The sequence below is a fragment of the Ceratotherium simum genome, chromosome 1 (genome assembly GCF_057802395.1).
Source record: "Ceratotherium simum simum isolate JZ-2026a chromosome 1, ASM5780239v1, whole genome shotgun sequence".
NCBI classification, from domain to species: Eukaryota; Metazoa; Chordata; class Mammalia; order Perissodactyla; family Rhinocerotidae; genus Ceratotherium; species Ceratotherium simum.
The window spans coordinates 110436948-110454052 of record NC_141900.1 but is presented as its reverse complement, the minus strand read 5'-3'; the positions used below and the strand labels follow the sequence as shown (position 1 = coordinate 110454052).

The window sequence follows — 17105 nt, the reverse complement described above, 5'->3', positions numbered from 1 at the left end:
ATCCAGTTTTTTTCCTCACGAAACGGAAGATGAGCAGATCAGATTCTTCTGTAATAAACCTGCTGCGCTGTGCTGTCATCTGCTGGAGTGCACACACCCACCAGGTGCTCACGTCGTGTTTGTTGTTGCAGACAATCGAAAATGGCTGCATCCAGGACTTGATGTACCATGGGATCCACCTGCCAAGGAGGTCTCCAGTGCACTCCAAAGTGCGGGAGGTGAGGGATGCCGCCACAGCACTGACTGTGCACTTCTTAAATCATGTCTCGTCTCTTTTATTTTTTGATAATTGTTTTTGTTAAATTTAAAAATTAAGTTAAGCTTCACAGGCATCAGTTAAAAGGATTTCTCAGAATTGTGATATTTGGCTCTGGCAGTTTTCTCGTGCCACCAAGTTTTTTTTTTTTTTTTTTTTTTTTTAAGATTTTATTTATTTATTTTTCCCCCAAAGCCCCAGTACATAGTTGTCTGTCATAGCTGCACATCCTTCTAGTTGCTGTATGTGGGATGCGGCCTCAGCATGGCTGGAGGAGTGGTGCCTCGGTGCGCACCCGGGATCCGAACCCGGGCCGTTGGCAGCGGAGAGCACGCACTTAACCGCTAAGCCACGGGGCCGGCCCAACCACCAAGTTTTAATTAGGAAAGCAAAGACTGTTAAGACATCAGAATTTTATTCAAACAAACTTTAACTAAATTCTTTGACATAAAAATGTTCAGAATCATTACTTTGTAACTGCCACTACACTTTTTTCAAAAAAGAGGATAATTGAAGTTATTTTTATTATTTACTTTCATCCATTAAATTTCCATTTTGGTATTTTGCAAACCAAATGGAATAAATGTTTTGATAGTTTCTCTTAATAAGCTTTTGTTTTTAAAAGGTAGTCTCAGGGCCAGCCCCGTGGCTTAGCGGTTAAGTGCACGCGCGCCGCTACTGGCGGCCTGGGTTTAGATCCCAGGCGCACACCAACGCATCGCTTCTCCGGCCATGCTGAGGCCGAGTCCCACATACAGCAACTAGAAGGATGTGCAGCTATGACATACAACTATCTACTGGGGCTTTGGGGAGAAAAAGGGAAAAAAAGGAGGAGGATTGGCAATAGATGTTACCTCAGAGCCGGTCTTCCTCAGCAAAAAAAATAAAAATAAAAGGTAATCTCAAAATTTAGAAATGAATTTTATCCTAATATTATTAATAGTCTGACTAAATAAGGCTCTATTATCAGTGTCATTATTACACTGATAGGTGTTTGATAATCATAATGATCCTGGCAGGAGAAATTGGAAAATCTGGTCTGTTGTGTTGATCAGCATCCTAAATCCACAGTGATGCCTTGTTTGGTTGCTGTTAGTGTTGGCAGCCATGTGTCAAGAAGCTAAGTGAACAAAGACTACCTCTTTACTTTTTTGTTTAGTGAAGTTGCTAATATTTGTAGAATGTAGATACCGAAAACGTTTTTTTTTTAATGTTATTGATGATTTAGTTTGAGTTATCCAAAGATAAAGGACCCAGAGATAAATATATCCAATTGCCCCGACCCCTAATCCCAGTGTGGCTTCCTTAAGTTGTAGGTCAGTTTAGGTCATTATTTCACATATATGATTTGATGTTTCACATTCTATTTAGTCATAAAGAATGGCATCAGGGCTGTCCTGGTGGCACAGTGGTTAAGTTTGCATGCTCTGCTTCGGTGGCCTGGGGTTCGCAGGTTCGAATCCTGGCAGCGGACTGACACACTGCTCGTCAAGCCATGTTATGGCAGTGTCCCACATACAAAATAGAGGAAGATGAGCACAGATGTTAGCTCAGGGCCAATCTTCCTCACCAAAAAAAAAAGAATGGCATCGTGTTAAACTGTACAAATTTGTGACATAGTTGCTTCACTCTTAACAAATAACTAATTTCGTATCTGATTTTCTGCTGTGGTAGTCTGAGTAATTAAGATATTATAAGTGTAGGGCTGGCCCCGTGGCTTAGCGGTTAAGTGCACGCGCTCCGCTGCTGGCAGCCCGGGTTTGGATCCTGGGCGCGCACCAACGCACCGCTTCTCCGGCCATGCTGAGGCTGCGTCCCACATACAGCAACTAGAAAGATGTGCAGCTATGACAGACAACTGTCTACTGGGGCTTTGGGGGAAAAATAAATAAATAAAATCTTAAAAAAAAAAAAAGATATTATAAGTGTAGATATCACTATTTGGTAAATTTATGGAAAAATGCACAGAAAGAATTAAAAAGAAGAATATTAGATTTCACTTTTCAAATGAAATGTATTCCTGGACTCCAAGTAATTGTTATTACTGCTTATAACACTTTGTACCTTTTTCCTCAAATTCTTTTTTTTTTTTTTTGAGAAACATCATGTTTATATGATAAATCATTTTTATTGATATGTTGAAAGAAGCTTCAGGAAATGCTGCAGAAGTCATTTGAAAGTAAAAATCCCCATATTGTTGATGAAAATCTTCTAAAATTAGACAGTAGTAATAGTTGCACGACTCTGTGAATATACTAGAACCCACTGACTTGTACACTTTAAAAGAGTGACCTTTATGGCATGCGAATTATATCTTAATAAGCTGTTTAAAAATCTTTCTATAAAGTGAGTCTATGATTGCTACTAAAACTTGATAATATTGTACACAGAAAACAAACTATAGACTAATACCACTTATCACCCTCAATAAAAACTCCTAAATAAAGAATTAACAATCAAAAAAAAGAATCCACAGACTGTAGTTCGTTTAGGGTAAAGATGATTCAAGTTAATTTTGAAGTATAGGCTGTTGTTTTAAAGTCTGTTTAATTTTTTTATTTTCCATTTTTCACTAATATAATTTTAGCTCCAAGAGTTGTAAATTAAGGAAGTAAGGCAAAATTGATTGTTGTTGGGGACAAGAGTCTGTGAAGAAATGCAGGAAGATTCTGGTTGTAAAGAGGCGGGTAGAAGAGAACAAAGGATTGGAAGTGGAAAGAACAATCTGTTTTCTGATTATTCATAAGTTTTGGGAAGAACTTGGTGTCTAAATTAAGCTTGTACTGTGAAGGATCACTAGGCAGTGGCACCCATTTTGAGATATATGCCTTTTCTGTTTGCCCATTACAGGTTCTTAGAACAAAAGGGAGTTGTAGCCAGCGCATTTTAGAACCAGAGTGGGCTATAGAAACCACTTAGGCTGGCTCCTTTACACACCCTCCTTTTCTATTTTACCCTGAAGGTCAGAGGTTTAAGTAACTTTTTTACGAGGTTATGTGGCTGTTGGTAGACTAGGAACTAGAACCCAAAACTTTTCATAGCTCAGGGTCGTTGATCTTTATTTCTGCCATAGGTTTCTTTCATGTGATTAATCGTGTTTAGTACTGTCAGTATATCTATCCTTGTAGTTTCTCTTAGGAAAGAATTGTCAAGGCTTGTGAAGCATGAGTGCCTATATTGGTGGCGAGAACAACCTGCTCTCCCTGTTGGTTTTTTCAAAGTAGGATCTTAAATGCTTCTTTTACAAACAGCATTATCTTTTTTTGTGTGTGTGTGTGAGGAAGATCAGCACTGAGCTAACATCCATGCCAATCCTCCTTTTTTTCTGAGGAAGACTGGCCCTGAGCTAACATCTATTGCCAATCCTCCTCCTTTTTTTTCCCCTTTTTCTCCCCAAAGCCCCAGTAGATAGTTGTATGTCATAGTTGCACATCCTTCTAGTTGCTGTATGTGGGACGTTGCTTCAGCATGGCCGGATGAGAGGTGTGTCGATGCGTGCCCGGGATCCGAACCCAGGCCGCCAGTAGCAGAGCGCGTGCACTTAACCGCTGAGCCACGGGGCCAGCCCCAAAAACAGCATTATCTTTGTTTTCTTTTTTCTTGGCTCTTAGGTGCTGAGTTATTTTCACCATCAAAAGAAAGTTCGGCAGGGAGTGGAAGAGATGCTTTATAGATTGTATAAGCCCATCCTTTGGAGAGGATTAAAGGTATACGTTTTAAATAGTCTATCCATGTTTAGAGTGTACTAATTATGCTTTTGAATTTAGCATACTTTAATTCAAAATTGTAACAAGGCAGTAAAAATAAGACCGGAGCCTGGGAGCTTTGTGAAATTTTGGGCCAAATGTTTTATTCATTTGTTAAAAGCATTTTTTAGGTCCATTAAACTTGGAATCTGAATTGGTTTAGTGCTGACTACACAGTTGGAAGGGGAGTAGTCATGCTAAGTAAACCAGCAAAGGTGGTGGAGGGTCTGCAGAGCTAGGTTGGACTGTCCTGGTCCTCGAGGCATCATCACGCTGGTGACTGGGGAACAGGATGACAACATTGGAAGAAGTGTTCAAATGAACACCTGAGTAATTTTCAATGCAAGTAACTCTGGTGTCAGGAGTGGGATATGATGGTCACTGTTAATGACACAAGGAGGGCTCTGAAGCAAGGAAACGGATCTTTTAATATCTTTTGACATTCGATATTAAACTGCCAGTTTGGCTTAACTTAAGGAAGATGTCACAAGTTTGGTCGTTTAAGTGTTATAATTGTCTGTGATTTGTAAATAGGTCTATACTGAGATACTAGAAGTGTTACTTTAGGAACTCTACCCTGAAGCCCTTGAATGTCATCTCTTTGGATTCTGAAACACTCTTCTTTCATTATTCTAGGCCAGAAACTCTGAAGTCCGGTCAAATGCTGCACTGTTGTTCGTTGAAGCATTTCCTATTCGGGATCCTAGCTTTAATGCTATTGAAATGGATAGTGAAATTCAGAAACAATTTGAAGAACTCTATGTACGTATTTCATGTGGTCGAGCTCCTTGTGCCTTCAGCTCTGTCTAGGCCTGGTATGCATCCTGGTCGTGCCCCTGTAACTGCCTGTGTGCTGGTCCCTACATGGCAAGCTTTCCAGATCTTGACATTCTTCAAGGAAATCATTCTCTCCCTGGTAACTTCTGTGACAGCATGGACCCGTAGTGTCCTTTTTTCTTCCTCTTCATCTCCTTTAGAACATCTAATTATTTATTACTTTATATAGTTTTAAATGTTTTGTGTGTACTCTTGTTTCCCCAGCAGAAAGGCAGTGTGACATAGTGGTTAAAACAGATCTGGGGCTTGATTCCCCCTCACATTTAAGCTGTGTAGCTTTGGGCAGGTCACTAACTTGTCTGTGCCTTTTTCTGTGAATTGGGGATGGTGATATTGCCTACTGTAAAGTTGTGGGATAGTATGAACAAACACTGGTTATGTTTTAAGGCAAGCCTGGTACAAATCATACTTGTCGAGATAGATTTTTTTCAGATGGCTGATTTTTCTAAGGAGATGTTAAGACATTAGGATGTGACATTTATTTCCAAGGGATATTGTGAATCTTTTTCATCTAGCTGGAGAGAGCTAGCCTCTGCTTATTTCTCTATGTTCCCTTACGTTTGCAGGGTTTCCTAACACAAGCTAAAAAATATTTATTGTCCTAAGGCCAGCCCTGTGGCTTAGCGGTTAAGTGCGTGCACTCCGCTACTGGCGGCCCGGGTTCGGATCCCGGGCGCGCACCAATGCACTGCTTGTCCGGCCATGCTGAGGCTGCATCCCACATACAGCAACTAGAACGATGTGCAACTATGACATACAACTATCTACTGGGGCTTTGGGGGGAAAAAAAGGAGGAGGATTGGCAATAGATGTTAGCTCAGAGCCGGTCTTCCTCAGCAAAAAGAGGAGGATTAGCATGGATGTTAGCTCAGGGCTGATCTTCCTCACAAAAAAAAAAAAAAATTTATTGTCCTAGTTGGTAGAATACAATTTTAGGAAGTGATAGCAAAAACACCATGATAATGATGGTTACTCATGGCACTTCTAAAATACTTCCTTTTGTTTCTTTGTTTTCAGACTTGTGCAAAATCTCAGAAAGTTGACATAATAGTATAATGAATATGTGTATACTTATCTTTTAATACACATATATGTACATACACACATACGCACATGCACACATACATACACGTGTGTGTGCATTCACATGCATGTACATAAACACCCCCCCACACAGACACACACATACCCCTAAAATGAACAGTCATCACTATTTTGCCATGAGTGCCTTAGCCACATGTATATGTATCTAAAATTCCCTTTGCAGATCATGGTTAATTTTGTGGGGCAAATGTTGCTGGGCAAACCAAAACTAGATTTTGGTAGCTTTTAGCCAACAAACTATGAAAAACTTGCACTTTTTAACTCAGATATCCCAATCTGTGAACCACTTTTGTTTGTGCCTGAAATGTTTAAATATCTGCATTTGAATGCAGTGATGGAGTATGTGCTGATGTCCAGCACCCCTCTTCTGCTGCACCTGCTCTTTTATTCACTTCCGGTGAGTGCTTGGCCCCTGCTGCTCCTGAACTGAATGTGTAGGAGTAGGGTATTATGAACGACTTGCTGGGTAATCATTTTAGCCCTTCAGATGGGAAGGCAGGATGCATACTGATTAAGAGCATGGAGTCAGACATTTTGTTTTCAGTACCAGTTCCACTTAAGTCTGATCTTTGTCAAATTACTTAACTTCTCTTCTGTTTCTTCTTTAACACTGAGAATAATATTTTATAGGATTATGATAAGGTTTCAATGAAAAATTGTATGTAAAACATTTAGCTCCATCTCTAGCACTAAGATGACAGTGGTTATTATTGTCCATAGAAACATTAAATGTATGTAAAGTGATATGATTGTCTAATATAATATTAGGAACATATTGGTGAATCCTCTGTATCTTGTACTAGAAACTGGAGTGAATTTCTAGAGAGATGAGTTTAGTACTAATTTACAAAGTGAAAGGTGTGTAGGAGATGTCAGTCTCTTGGAGATGTAGATACTGTCAATTACTTGATATCTTGGATACACTTAGAATATTGGCTAATGAAAGTATAGTGTAACTCAATCTCTCTATTCCATTAGAATTCTTTAAATTGTATTAATTATAGATTGAAGAAATCTTACTGTGAGAGCATCATAGTTGGTAGAAATTTCATATGAATAAAAATATTTCCAAGATATGAAGGTTAATGCATTGTTAGCAGTTGTGTAATATGTACATCCTAATAAGTTTAAGAGGCAAGGCCTATGAAATAATTATTTTACAGTGAAAAAAATATTACACGTAGGAATGGCATATTCTTATTGGAGAAAATACTTGAAAGATATACCAACTCTTTGCTAGAATCAGAAGAACTTGACCATATTGAGATTGGAACACAGAGGAATCTATATTTGGATTAATCATCCTGAGTTTTGTTTTCATTTTATTAACCTTTTAAAAAATAAAAATTATTAAATTCTCTTTTATTTGAATTTAAGGGAATAAAAAAGCTAAAAGAATTGTTGAAGTCAGTTAAATGTTTTTTCAGAAGAAGAAATATTAAATTCTAAGTCACTCGTGTAAGTTTAAAAAATAGTAGATGTATAAAACATTGATGTTACAGTTGTTTTTTAAAATTACATATTTCTTAGTGGAGATAGGTTTGTGTTTTTCACGTAGCAAAACTCAGTCAAAAAAGAGTCTCATAAAAATGAGATGTCACTGTCTAAACAGATTTTTTTTTTTTTGTGAGGAAGATCAGCCCTGAGCTAACATCCATGCTAATCCTCCTCTTTTTGCTGAGAAAGACTGGCTCTGAGCTAACATCTATTGCCAATCCTCCTCCTTTTTTTCCCCAAAGCCCCAGTAGATAGTTGTATTTCATAGTTGCACATCCTTCTAGTTGCTGTATGTGGGACGCGACCTCAGCATGGCCAGAGAAGCAGTGCGTCAGTGCGCACCCGGGATCTGACCCGGGCTGCCAGTAGCGGAGTACACGCACTTAACGGCTAAGCCATGGGGCCGGCCCCCATAAACAGATTTTTAAAAGACTATTTTAAGCATTAAAAACAACAATAATGAAGTTTCAACTCTAAGTCTGTGTTTAAGATGAAAATTTAATAGGGAAAGGCTCGTGTGTAAGCAACATATACTATGAAAGCTGTGAATCACTTTTGGAGTGAAGGGAGCTTATGGGAAACCATCGCAGACAGTAATTATTATGAGCTCAAAGAGTTTCACTCAGTCCTACTTTGCTGCAGGCCATCCTTGGGGAGGCAGGTGTCTGAGTGTTTGAATCCCAAGATGTTTTTTATTTCTTCCTGACACTTAATTTATAGTTTGGCCATGTAGAGTGTTTTATGTTAAATAATTTTTTTCCTGGACTGTCAAAATATTTTGCATTGTTTTCTAGCATTGAGGGTTTCTGAACCTTGGAGGATATTTTTCTTTATCTTTTGATTTTTTTTCCCTCTGCTGATGTGCCATGAAATTCAGTGTATTAGTTTGAATCTTAGACAAAAGAAGTTTTCTTAATAATCTGATTATTTTCTTCTTTCCAATGTTTGTTCTTTCCCGACTCCTTTTAGGAGGCGGTGCGATAGAAACTTTAGGAGCAGGAGTTGGCAAACCGTTTTTGTGAAGGGCCAGATAATGATGATTCTGGGTCTGTGGGCCACGCGGTCGCAGCTATCCCACCCTGCAGTTGTGGCTCGGAAGCAGCCGTGGACTGCACAGACATGAGTGAGGGCAGCTTGTCCAATAAAATCGCATTTATGGACGCAGACATTTGAATTTCGTGTAATGTTCATGTGTCACAAACTACTATTCTTTTGATTTCAAGCATTTAGAAATGAAAAACCATTCTTTGGGCCGGCCCCGTGGTTTGGTGGTTAAGTGAGTGCGCTCCACTACTGGCGACCCGAGTTCGGATCCCGGGCTCCCACCGGCGCACTGCTTCTCCGGCCATGCTGAGGCCGCGTCCCACATACGGCAACTAGAAGGATGTGCAGCCATGACACACAACTATCTACTGGGGCTTTGGGGGGAAAAAATAAATAAATAAAATCTTTAAAAAAAAAAAAAAAAAAAAAAAAAAAAGAAATGAAAAACCATTCTTAAGTGTTGTGGACCACACAAAAGACAGGCATAGGCTGGATTTGGCCTGTGTGTTGGCTAAGAGTTGATGACCCCATTGGATCAGGTACTGAGTAAAGGGAAATGAATCTTTTATGAGGATTTTTTTTTTTTTTTTTTTTTAATATTCAGCTTAAGAATTTCAGGGCCACAGAGATAGGATGAATTTTAGCCACAAAAGCATGTGAGTGGTTGTTGCTGGTGATTAAGAACTCTTGCAGAAGGTTCCACACCCTGCCACCCCACCCTGAGCTGAGGTTGAGACGGAAACGTCTCTTCTTGGTGAAGTCAGGGATATTTTTTCTTCATTCCCAGCAATGAGGTCAGTCGTTTGGGGTTCCATCATTTTGCACAGGACTTTTTTTTTTTTTTTTCCCTGTAATTTTTATTTATTTATTTTTTTCCCCCAAAGCCCTAGTAGATCGTTGTATGTCATAGTTGCACAGCCTTCTAGTTGCTGTATGTGTCACGCAGCCTCAGCATGGCCAGAGAAGCGGTGCGTCGGTGCGTGCCCGGGATCCGAACCTGGGCCGCCGGCAGCGGAGCGCGTGCACTTAACCACTAAGCCACGGGGCCGGCCCCTTTTATGAGGATTGATGAAAGAGATAATCTGATAAATAAGAGCAATGATTATTTCCTGAGACCCTCCATGTGCCTTAACTGTTCTCTCGCGCTCTTTGCTCTGTTAGTGCTTCTCAAACCTCAGTAATATGGAGACTTTTTTTGAAGATAAAAAATTGAGGCAGCCCATGAATGTCTGTAGATGTTGAGATGCAGTGATTTCTCCTTGTAGAAACAGCATTACAAGTTAAGTGCCATGGTTTTGAGTGATTGTCTGGTGACAGTGGGATTGAATGGAAACACAAATGTGGGTCATGAGTTTTATGAGACTATGTGGTTATAAGGTGATTATCCAGAATATATTTTTGAAGAATAATATTGTAAGTAATTCATAGAAAACAAAATCTCTAAAACCTGCGAGTTTCAAATTTAGGTCCTCAGATTCCTAAAGTTTTCTTCTATTTTTTGTTTTATTTTTTTCTTGCCATTGTTTTTTCTCAAATGACTTGTCATATTCACTTTTCCATTTTTATTTTTGAATAAAGGTTTGGGTTGATTAGGTCATTGGCACGGCTTTTTGTCTGGTTGTGTCTTCAGTAGACTTCTTTGCATGGTGAGTTGATCGTGGTTTTGCATAAGTGGGTAGGGCTTGTCAGCAGGTAGGATCCCCTGTAGGTTCTGTGGCTGAGGGACAAGCAGGCTGGTGGCTGCACCGTTACCAGGTGGGAAGGAGCCTTCCCTCCTGGGTGGCATTCTCTCCTTTCTTTTTTCCTTTGTGGAGGTTCTGCAGTTATCACTGCTCGTCTGCCCCCCAGTATCTATTCCGAGAACTCTTCCTGGCAGGCTGTTTTCCCTGGGAGCAGACGCTCACTCCTGAACCACCACGCTGTGTCTGGGAATTGTTTGTAGCCCTTGTAGTGTCTGTGGTCCTGACCCCGGGTTTGGGGCTGGCCTGAGTCTGTGCAGGGCATAGGAATGTCCAGGTCACAACCTTTTCTGCTCCTTTCTCCATGAATCCATTCCTTATTCCCTTTCTTTCTCGTAGGAATCCCATAGTCTTTTTATTTCCAGCATTGCTGTTATCTTATTTGTCATTTTGGACAGATTTTGGGGAGGAGAGGAAGTAAGTGCTCATTCATCCTAACTTGAAGCCTTTTTTTTTCTAATTAAGGAATAGGAATTATTTTATGTTTTTAAACTTTTCTAATAGAACATTTCACACATAATAAATAGAGAACCTAGTGCAATAAACCTCTATGTACCCATTCCACAGTTTCAGTAATTGCTGACCCAAACCTGATCTAATTCTTCTTCCCTTGTTTTGAAGCAATCTGAGGCATCGTATCATTTCAACTGTAAATATTTCAAGAGATATTGCTAAAAGATAGGGGCTCTTTTTTATTTCGAGGTCATAATAGTATATAACATAGTGAAATTTCAGTTGTACATTATTATTTGTCAGTCACCATATATATATGTGCCCCTTTACCCCTTATGCCCACCCCCCTACCCACTTCTCCTCTGGTCACCACTAATCTGTTATCTTTGTCCATGTGTTAGTTTATCTTCCACATATGAGTGAAATGATATGGTGTTTGTCTTTCTGTCTGACTTATTTCGCTTAACATAATACCCTCAAGGTCCATCCATGTAGTTGCAAAGGGGACAATTTTGTCTTTCTTTATGGCTGAGTGGTATTCCATTATATATATATACACCACATCTTCTTGATCCGTTCATCAGTCGATGGGCACTTTGGTTGCTTCCACGTCTTGGCTATAGTGAATAATGCTGCAATGAACATAGGGGTGCATGAGTCTCTTTGAACTGTTGATTTCAAGTTCTTTGGATAAATACCCAGTAGTGGGATAGCTGGCTTGTGTGGTATTTCTACTTTTAATATTTTGAGAAATCTCCATACTGTTTTTCATAGTGGCTGTACCAGTTTGCATTCCCACCAGCAGTGGATGAGGCTTCTCTTTTCTCCACATTTTCTCCAACATTTGTTATTTTTTTGTCTTTGTAATTATAGCCATTCTAACTGGTATAAGGTGTACTCATTGTAGTTTTGATTTGCATTTCCCTAATAATTAGTGATGTTGAGCATCTTTTCATGTGTCTATTGGCCATCTGTATGTCTTCTTTGGGAAAAGGTCTGTTCGTATCCTCTGCCTATTTTTGGATCGAGTTGTTTGTTTTCTTGTTGTTGACTTGTATGAGTTCTTGATATATTTTGGAGATTAACCACTTGTCGGATATATGATTTGCAAAGATTTTCTCCCAGTTTTTTCATTTTGTTCCTGGTTTCCTTTGCCTTGCAGAAGCTCTTTACTCTGATGAAGTCTCGTTTGTTTATTTTTTTCTTTTGTTTCTCTTGCCCAAGTAGACATAGTATTTGAAAAGATCCTTCTAAGACCAGTGTCAAAGAGTGTACTGCCTATATGCTCTTCTAGGAGTTTTATGGTTTCACGTCTTACCTTCAAGTCTTTAATCCATTTTGAGTTAATTTTTGTGTATGGCGAAAGATAATGGTCTACTTTTATTCTTTTGCATGTGGCTGTCCAGTTTTCCCAAGACCATTTATTGAAGAGACTTTCCTTTCTCTGTTGTATGTTCTTAGCTCCTATGGGACTCTTGTTTTTTTTAGGTATAATCATACCATTGTGACAACTAAAGAAAGATGAATGATTCCTTAATGTCATCAAATATCCAGTGGTTTTTTTCCAGCAACATTGCAGTGACGTTTTTTCCAGTTTTGTTTGAATCTGTGTATAAATAAGATCCGTGTTTTGTGATTGGCCAGTGTATTGTTTAAGTCTCTTGGACTATCAGTTCCCTCTCCAGCAATCTTTTCCTCTCTCTCCATTTTTTTTTGCTTGCTATTTTTGTTGTTTAAGAAGCCAGATTCTCGGGCTGGCCCCATGGCTTAGCGGTTAAGTGCGCACGTTCCGCTACTGGCAGCCTGGGTTCAGATCCCGACTGCGCACTGACACCCCGCTTCTCCAGCCATGCTGAGGCTGCATCCCACATACAGCAACTAGAAGGATGTGCGACTATGACATACAAATATCCACTGGGGCTTTGGGGGAAAAAAGGAGGAGGATTGGTGATAGATGTTAGCTCAGAGCTGGTCTTCCTCAGCAAAAAGAGGAGGATTAGCATGGATGTTAGCTCAGGGCTGATCTTCCTCACAAAAAAAAAAAAAAAAGAAGAAGCCAAATTCTCCTTCTGTTTCCCACAGTCTGGGTTTTACAGAACCTGTCCCGGTGGTGCCATTAATGTGTTCCCTGCCCTTTGTACTTCCTGTAAATTGGTAGTTGAATACAGAGTTGATGAGAGTCATGTTTTTGTGAGGGCTTTGTTGTGTTAGATTCTTTGTGACACTGTTGCGCACTTCTGTTGGAGTACATAATGTCTTATCTCCTTTTGTACTGTTAGCAACCACTGACGACCATGGCCTGGATTAACTCATTAGAATTACTTCATCTGGGCTTAGTGCGTTACAGCATTTTGGAAATTCACCAGAGGATTTGCATAGGCTGTGTCTACTAAGATCAACTGAAGTCTGCATTTCCCACTGAATGGTGGAGCTGGTATTTGAGGCCCTGCTGTCAGCAAAGTCCTACAGATGGGATTGGCAAATGAGGCACCATATGTGTCTGGATTGTCCTCTTTAAATGCTCAGCTATAGAAATGATAAATAAGCAGAAATCCATGAGTCAGTATATGGCCAGTCTTTCTGTAACTGTAACGAAGTGTCTAAGTTGTGAATGCCCAAAGTGCTAATGTGTAAAGCAAATATTGATATAAAGGGAACTGATTTAAGATTTTTAAGCCTTTCTCCCCCTCCTACTTATAGAGCCTTTTAGAAGATCCTTATCCGATGGTCCGTTCCACAGGGATCCTTGGTGTTTGTAAAATAACTTCCAAATACTGGGAAATGATGCCTCCGACCATTCTTATTGATCTCCTCAAGAAAGTAACTGGGGAACTGGCGTTTGATACAAGCTCAGCTGACGTACGCTGTTCTGTCTTTAAGGTAAGATTCAAAATTAGATAAGCAGTATTTATTTATTGTAGAATAGTGAGAAAATACAGAGAAAGAAAAATGTAACAATTACCCATAGTCCTGCTCCATAGATTAGCACTATTGACATTTTTGTTGTGTATCAAAATAACGTTTTTAAAAATCAAATTAAAAGTGATTTCTACAAAAAACTGTCTACTTGAAATAATACTAGTTTTTAGTGAGGAGAACACAGCATTTTAGAATAGGAGCTGTATGTACTTAAAATTTTTAAAAATTATTATACATGAAAATTGACTTTTTTGGTGTACTGTATGTACTTTTAATAAGAACCAACAAAAATATCCTTTCTCCCATCATCCAGTTTTAGCAGTTATCAGGCCATATCCAATCTTGTTTTATATGTAACCCCATGTCTCCCACTTGGTTACTTTGAAGTAAATCCCAGGCATTATATCAGCTCATCTGTAAATATATCAGTATGATCTTTAAAGTGTAAGGTCTCTTTAAAAACAAGCACACACTTTCTCCTAATAACCGGGGAGAAGGAGGTAGGGCCTGTCAGGTCTTCAGACAAGCTGGTGCCTGGACTGAGCTTGGGCGGGTTGTTGGCTGTCCATCTGAGGCGTGTGGGTCTGGCTGTGTAGGAGTACGAGTCTGACAGTCTTGGGGGCTCTGCGCCCTCAGGTTTTCATGCAATGTTGCGTCAGGAAACAGAAGTTTTGGGATGTTAAAAAAATTTAAAAAGATTCTTGAACATCAACTTTGGACACAAACTGGCTTTCGAGCCCCCTCCACCAGCAATTGTTCTTTGTTTCTTTCAACTCTAAAAATCCTTGAAAATGTAGCTAAGAAAAAGCATTGAAAAATTATTTTATAACTGCCTTAATCTTATTTGAATGAAACAGTGTATGAACTGATTATCAGTGATTGAAATTATACTAATTCATTAAAAGTATACTTTTTATATGAAACTCTTTTAGAAAAGTATTATTTTCTGTAATTATGTTTATTTATTTTACCAGTAGTTCTAGTATAGTTGGAGCTGAATGTTTTCTTAACTGAATTTTTCTTTCCTGAACTATTTATTGTTTATGTTTTAATTTTGAACTGTTTATCTTTCTTATTTCTTGTAGTGTCTGCCGATAATTTTGGATAACAAATTAAGCCACCCATTATTAGAACAGCTTTTGCCAGCACTAAAATACAGTCTCCATGACAATTCAGAAAAAGTGAGAGTGGCTTTTGTTGATATGCTGCTGAAAATTAAAGCAGTGAGGGCTGCTAAGGTAGAGTAAATAGGATTTTCCTTATTTAAGACATGAAATAAATAAGTACATTTGTTTTTATCAACAAAAAGACAAAGCAGTTCTAATTCCAAGAGTTTTAGTAATCACGTTTTAAGCTAATTGATGTCTGGTATATCCTACCAATTGTTTATGTCATAAGATTTTATTTGGTTTGTAATTTTCATTGAAGTTTCTAGAAATATCAACGTGTATTTTCTTTTTGAAAGATATTAATGTAAGCAGCCCCCACCTTAAATTATATTTTTATCATATGCATGGAAGTTTTTGTTGAAATATTTAAATACTTGGCACATAGGAAGCACTTAAATATTACTCGGAAAAATGTTGAATATGAAATTCCTCCTACCCCCACATTTTACAGAAGGAAGCAAGGAGATACTTGTTTTATCATAATGTAGATTTTGGCATGGTATAAACTATTGAAGTGAGAATGTTCTTCTTTAACTCTCGTTCTATTCAGCTTTTGGCTAAAAATGTTAGTTATGAAGTTCTTAACTTCATTATTATTTGGTATTATTATTTGTGAGCTTTCTTCCTCCACACAATAGTTCTCTGAAATTTACTTTAAAATGCTGTTTTGTCACGGCACAGGATTTGGGAACAACCTGAGAGTCCATCAGTATAGGGTCAGCCACACTGACCTGTGGTGAGTTCATGCAATGAGATAATGCTATGTTACCGTGAAAGGGAATGAGCTTACGTGGAAATAACACTAACGTGTAAGAGTAAAAGCTAGTGTAGAAGTGTGTGTAATGTGCTGCCAGCTGCGTAAAATGGGGAACATGCATATGTATTTGCTCATATACCCATAAAATATCCCTGAAAGAAAACAAGGAATTAATAACAGTTGCTTGAGTGAGGGGGATTGCATATCTAGGGATGGGGTCCTGGGGAGGCCTTATCACTGCGTAGGAGATGTATTGTTTTACGCTTTTTGAATTTCAAACTGGAATTTTTTTTTATGTCAAAACAACCCCACAAAAACAAAGAATATTTTGTGTGACTTATGTAGTAGGAATACACCCATGTCATACCTTGGTACTTTTGTTGAAAATCAGTTGGTTCTGTTTGTGGTCTGTTCTGGACTCTGTTCTGTCCCATTGATCTGTTTGTCCACTCTTAGCAAGGCCGCACTGCCTCGATTGCTGCAGCTTTCCAGGAAGTCTTGTAGTGAGTCCTCCAGTGTTGTTGCTCTTCTTTCGGAATTCTTTGGCTATTTTAGGTCCTTGGTATTTACATATAAATTTTAGAATAGGCATGTCAATTTCAACAAAAAAACCAGCCGCAATTTTGATTGCATTTGTTATAAAAGCTTATTAAAACTATAGTTCTGAATCTGAAAGGGAAAATTTTGGCTTAGTATTGCGTTTGAAGTTAAATCTGTTTGCAAAGGGTTATTGAGGTAATGGCTGGTGAGGAAACCGAGAGAGCCATTGTTTTCAGTTTATTGATGAGTCTACCCAAGAGAATGGGAGAGACCACGTAAGACAGGAACAAAAGGTCTGGATTTTGGGGGACTAGCAAGAGCAGAGAAAGTGAGGTGTTTCTTTTATCTTAATCCTTAGCTCTGCAAAAACAAGGCAGAGAGTGATTGAGCTGTGAGATCTTTGGAAGGTTTGTTATGGGCACACAAGCTAATTCTTCTTGCAAATCAAGGTCAAGATTGACAGGCACATGGAGAGGCAGCTAATGGGAAGTGGGGGTGGCTGATCATCCACTAGGTTGGAATGACCGGGGCAGTGTGCTGCTAGGCTGTCAGACGCTGGCGTGCTGCGTTATTCATGGACACATTTGCACAGTCATGGTCTGCTGCAGATAGCTTTAGAAGGAATGAGAATTGCCCTTTCGTTTTATTTCCTTTATAAGCCGTGGTAGGGCTGAGCTCAGAGGCGCCGCGAGCCACACCTTAGTCTCAAAGGCCCTGGGCAGCATGACTGACACATGGTAGATAATAAAAGCTAATTAAATAAAATTATCTTGTATGGCCAAGGAGCAGTTACCAACTTAGTTAATTAGGCTTCTGTTTATGTTTTTCATTGTCAGTGCTAATAATTTCAAGTTGTTTACCGTTTGTTTAGAAATTCTACGTTTCTCGAGTTGTATATCTGAGATTTAGGCTAAATCAACAGTTACTAATATTGAAACTGCTTTGTTAAAAAAACAACCTTTGGGTTTATTAATAGGCAGTTCTTCTTAACATTAGAAGTGAAACACCAGTTACAGTTATTACGTTCTTGTCTGTTGTAGATCT

The 17105-nt window shown here is 38.9% G+C and overlaps 1 protein-coding gene across 3 annotated transcripts in view; it reads left to right on the top strand.

Moving 5' to 3' along the window:
* NCAPG2 (non-SMC condensin II complex subunit G2) overlaps positions 1–17105 on the top strand; it is a 76218-nt gene that overhangs the window by 25734 nt on the left and 33379 nt on the right. For all 3 annotated transcript variants that reach the window (XM_004430577.3, XM_087433809.1, XM_087433814.1), the window contains exons 9-13: positions 132–218; positions 3868–3963; positions 4639–4764; positions 13377–13556; positions 14681–14833. In XM_004430577.3, coding sequence (XP_004430634.1) covers positions 132–218; positions 3868–3963; positions 4639–4764; positions 13377–13556; positions 14681–14833 — 642 coding nt within the window. The remainder of the gene's footprint in view (positions 1–131; positions 219–3867; positions 3964–4638; positions 4765–13376; positions 13557–14680; positions 14834–17105) is intronic.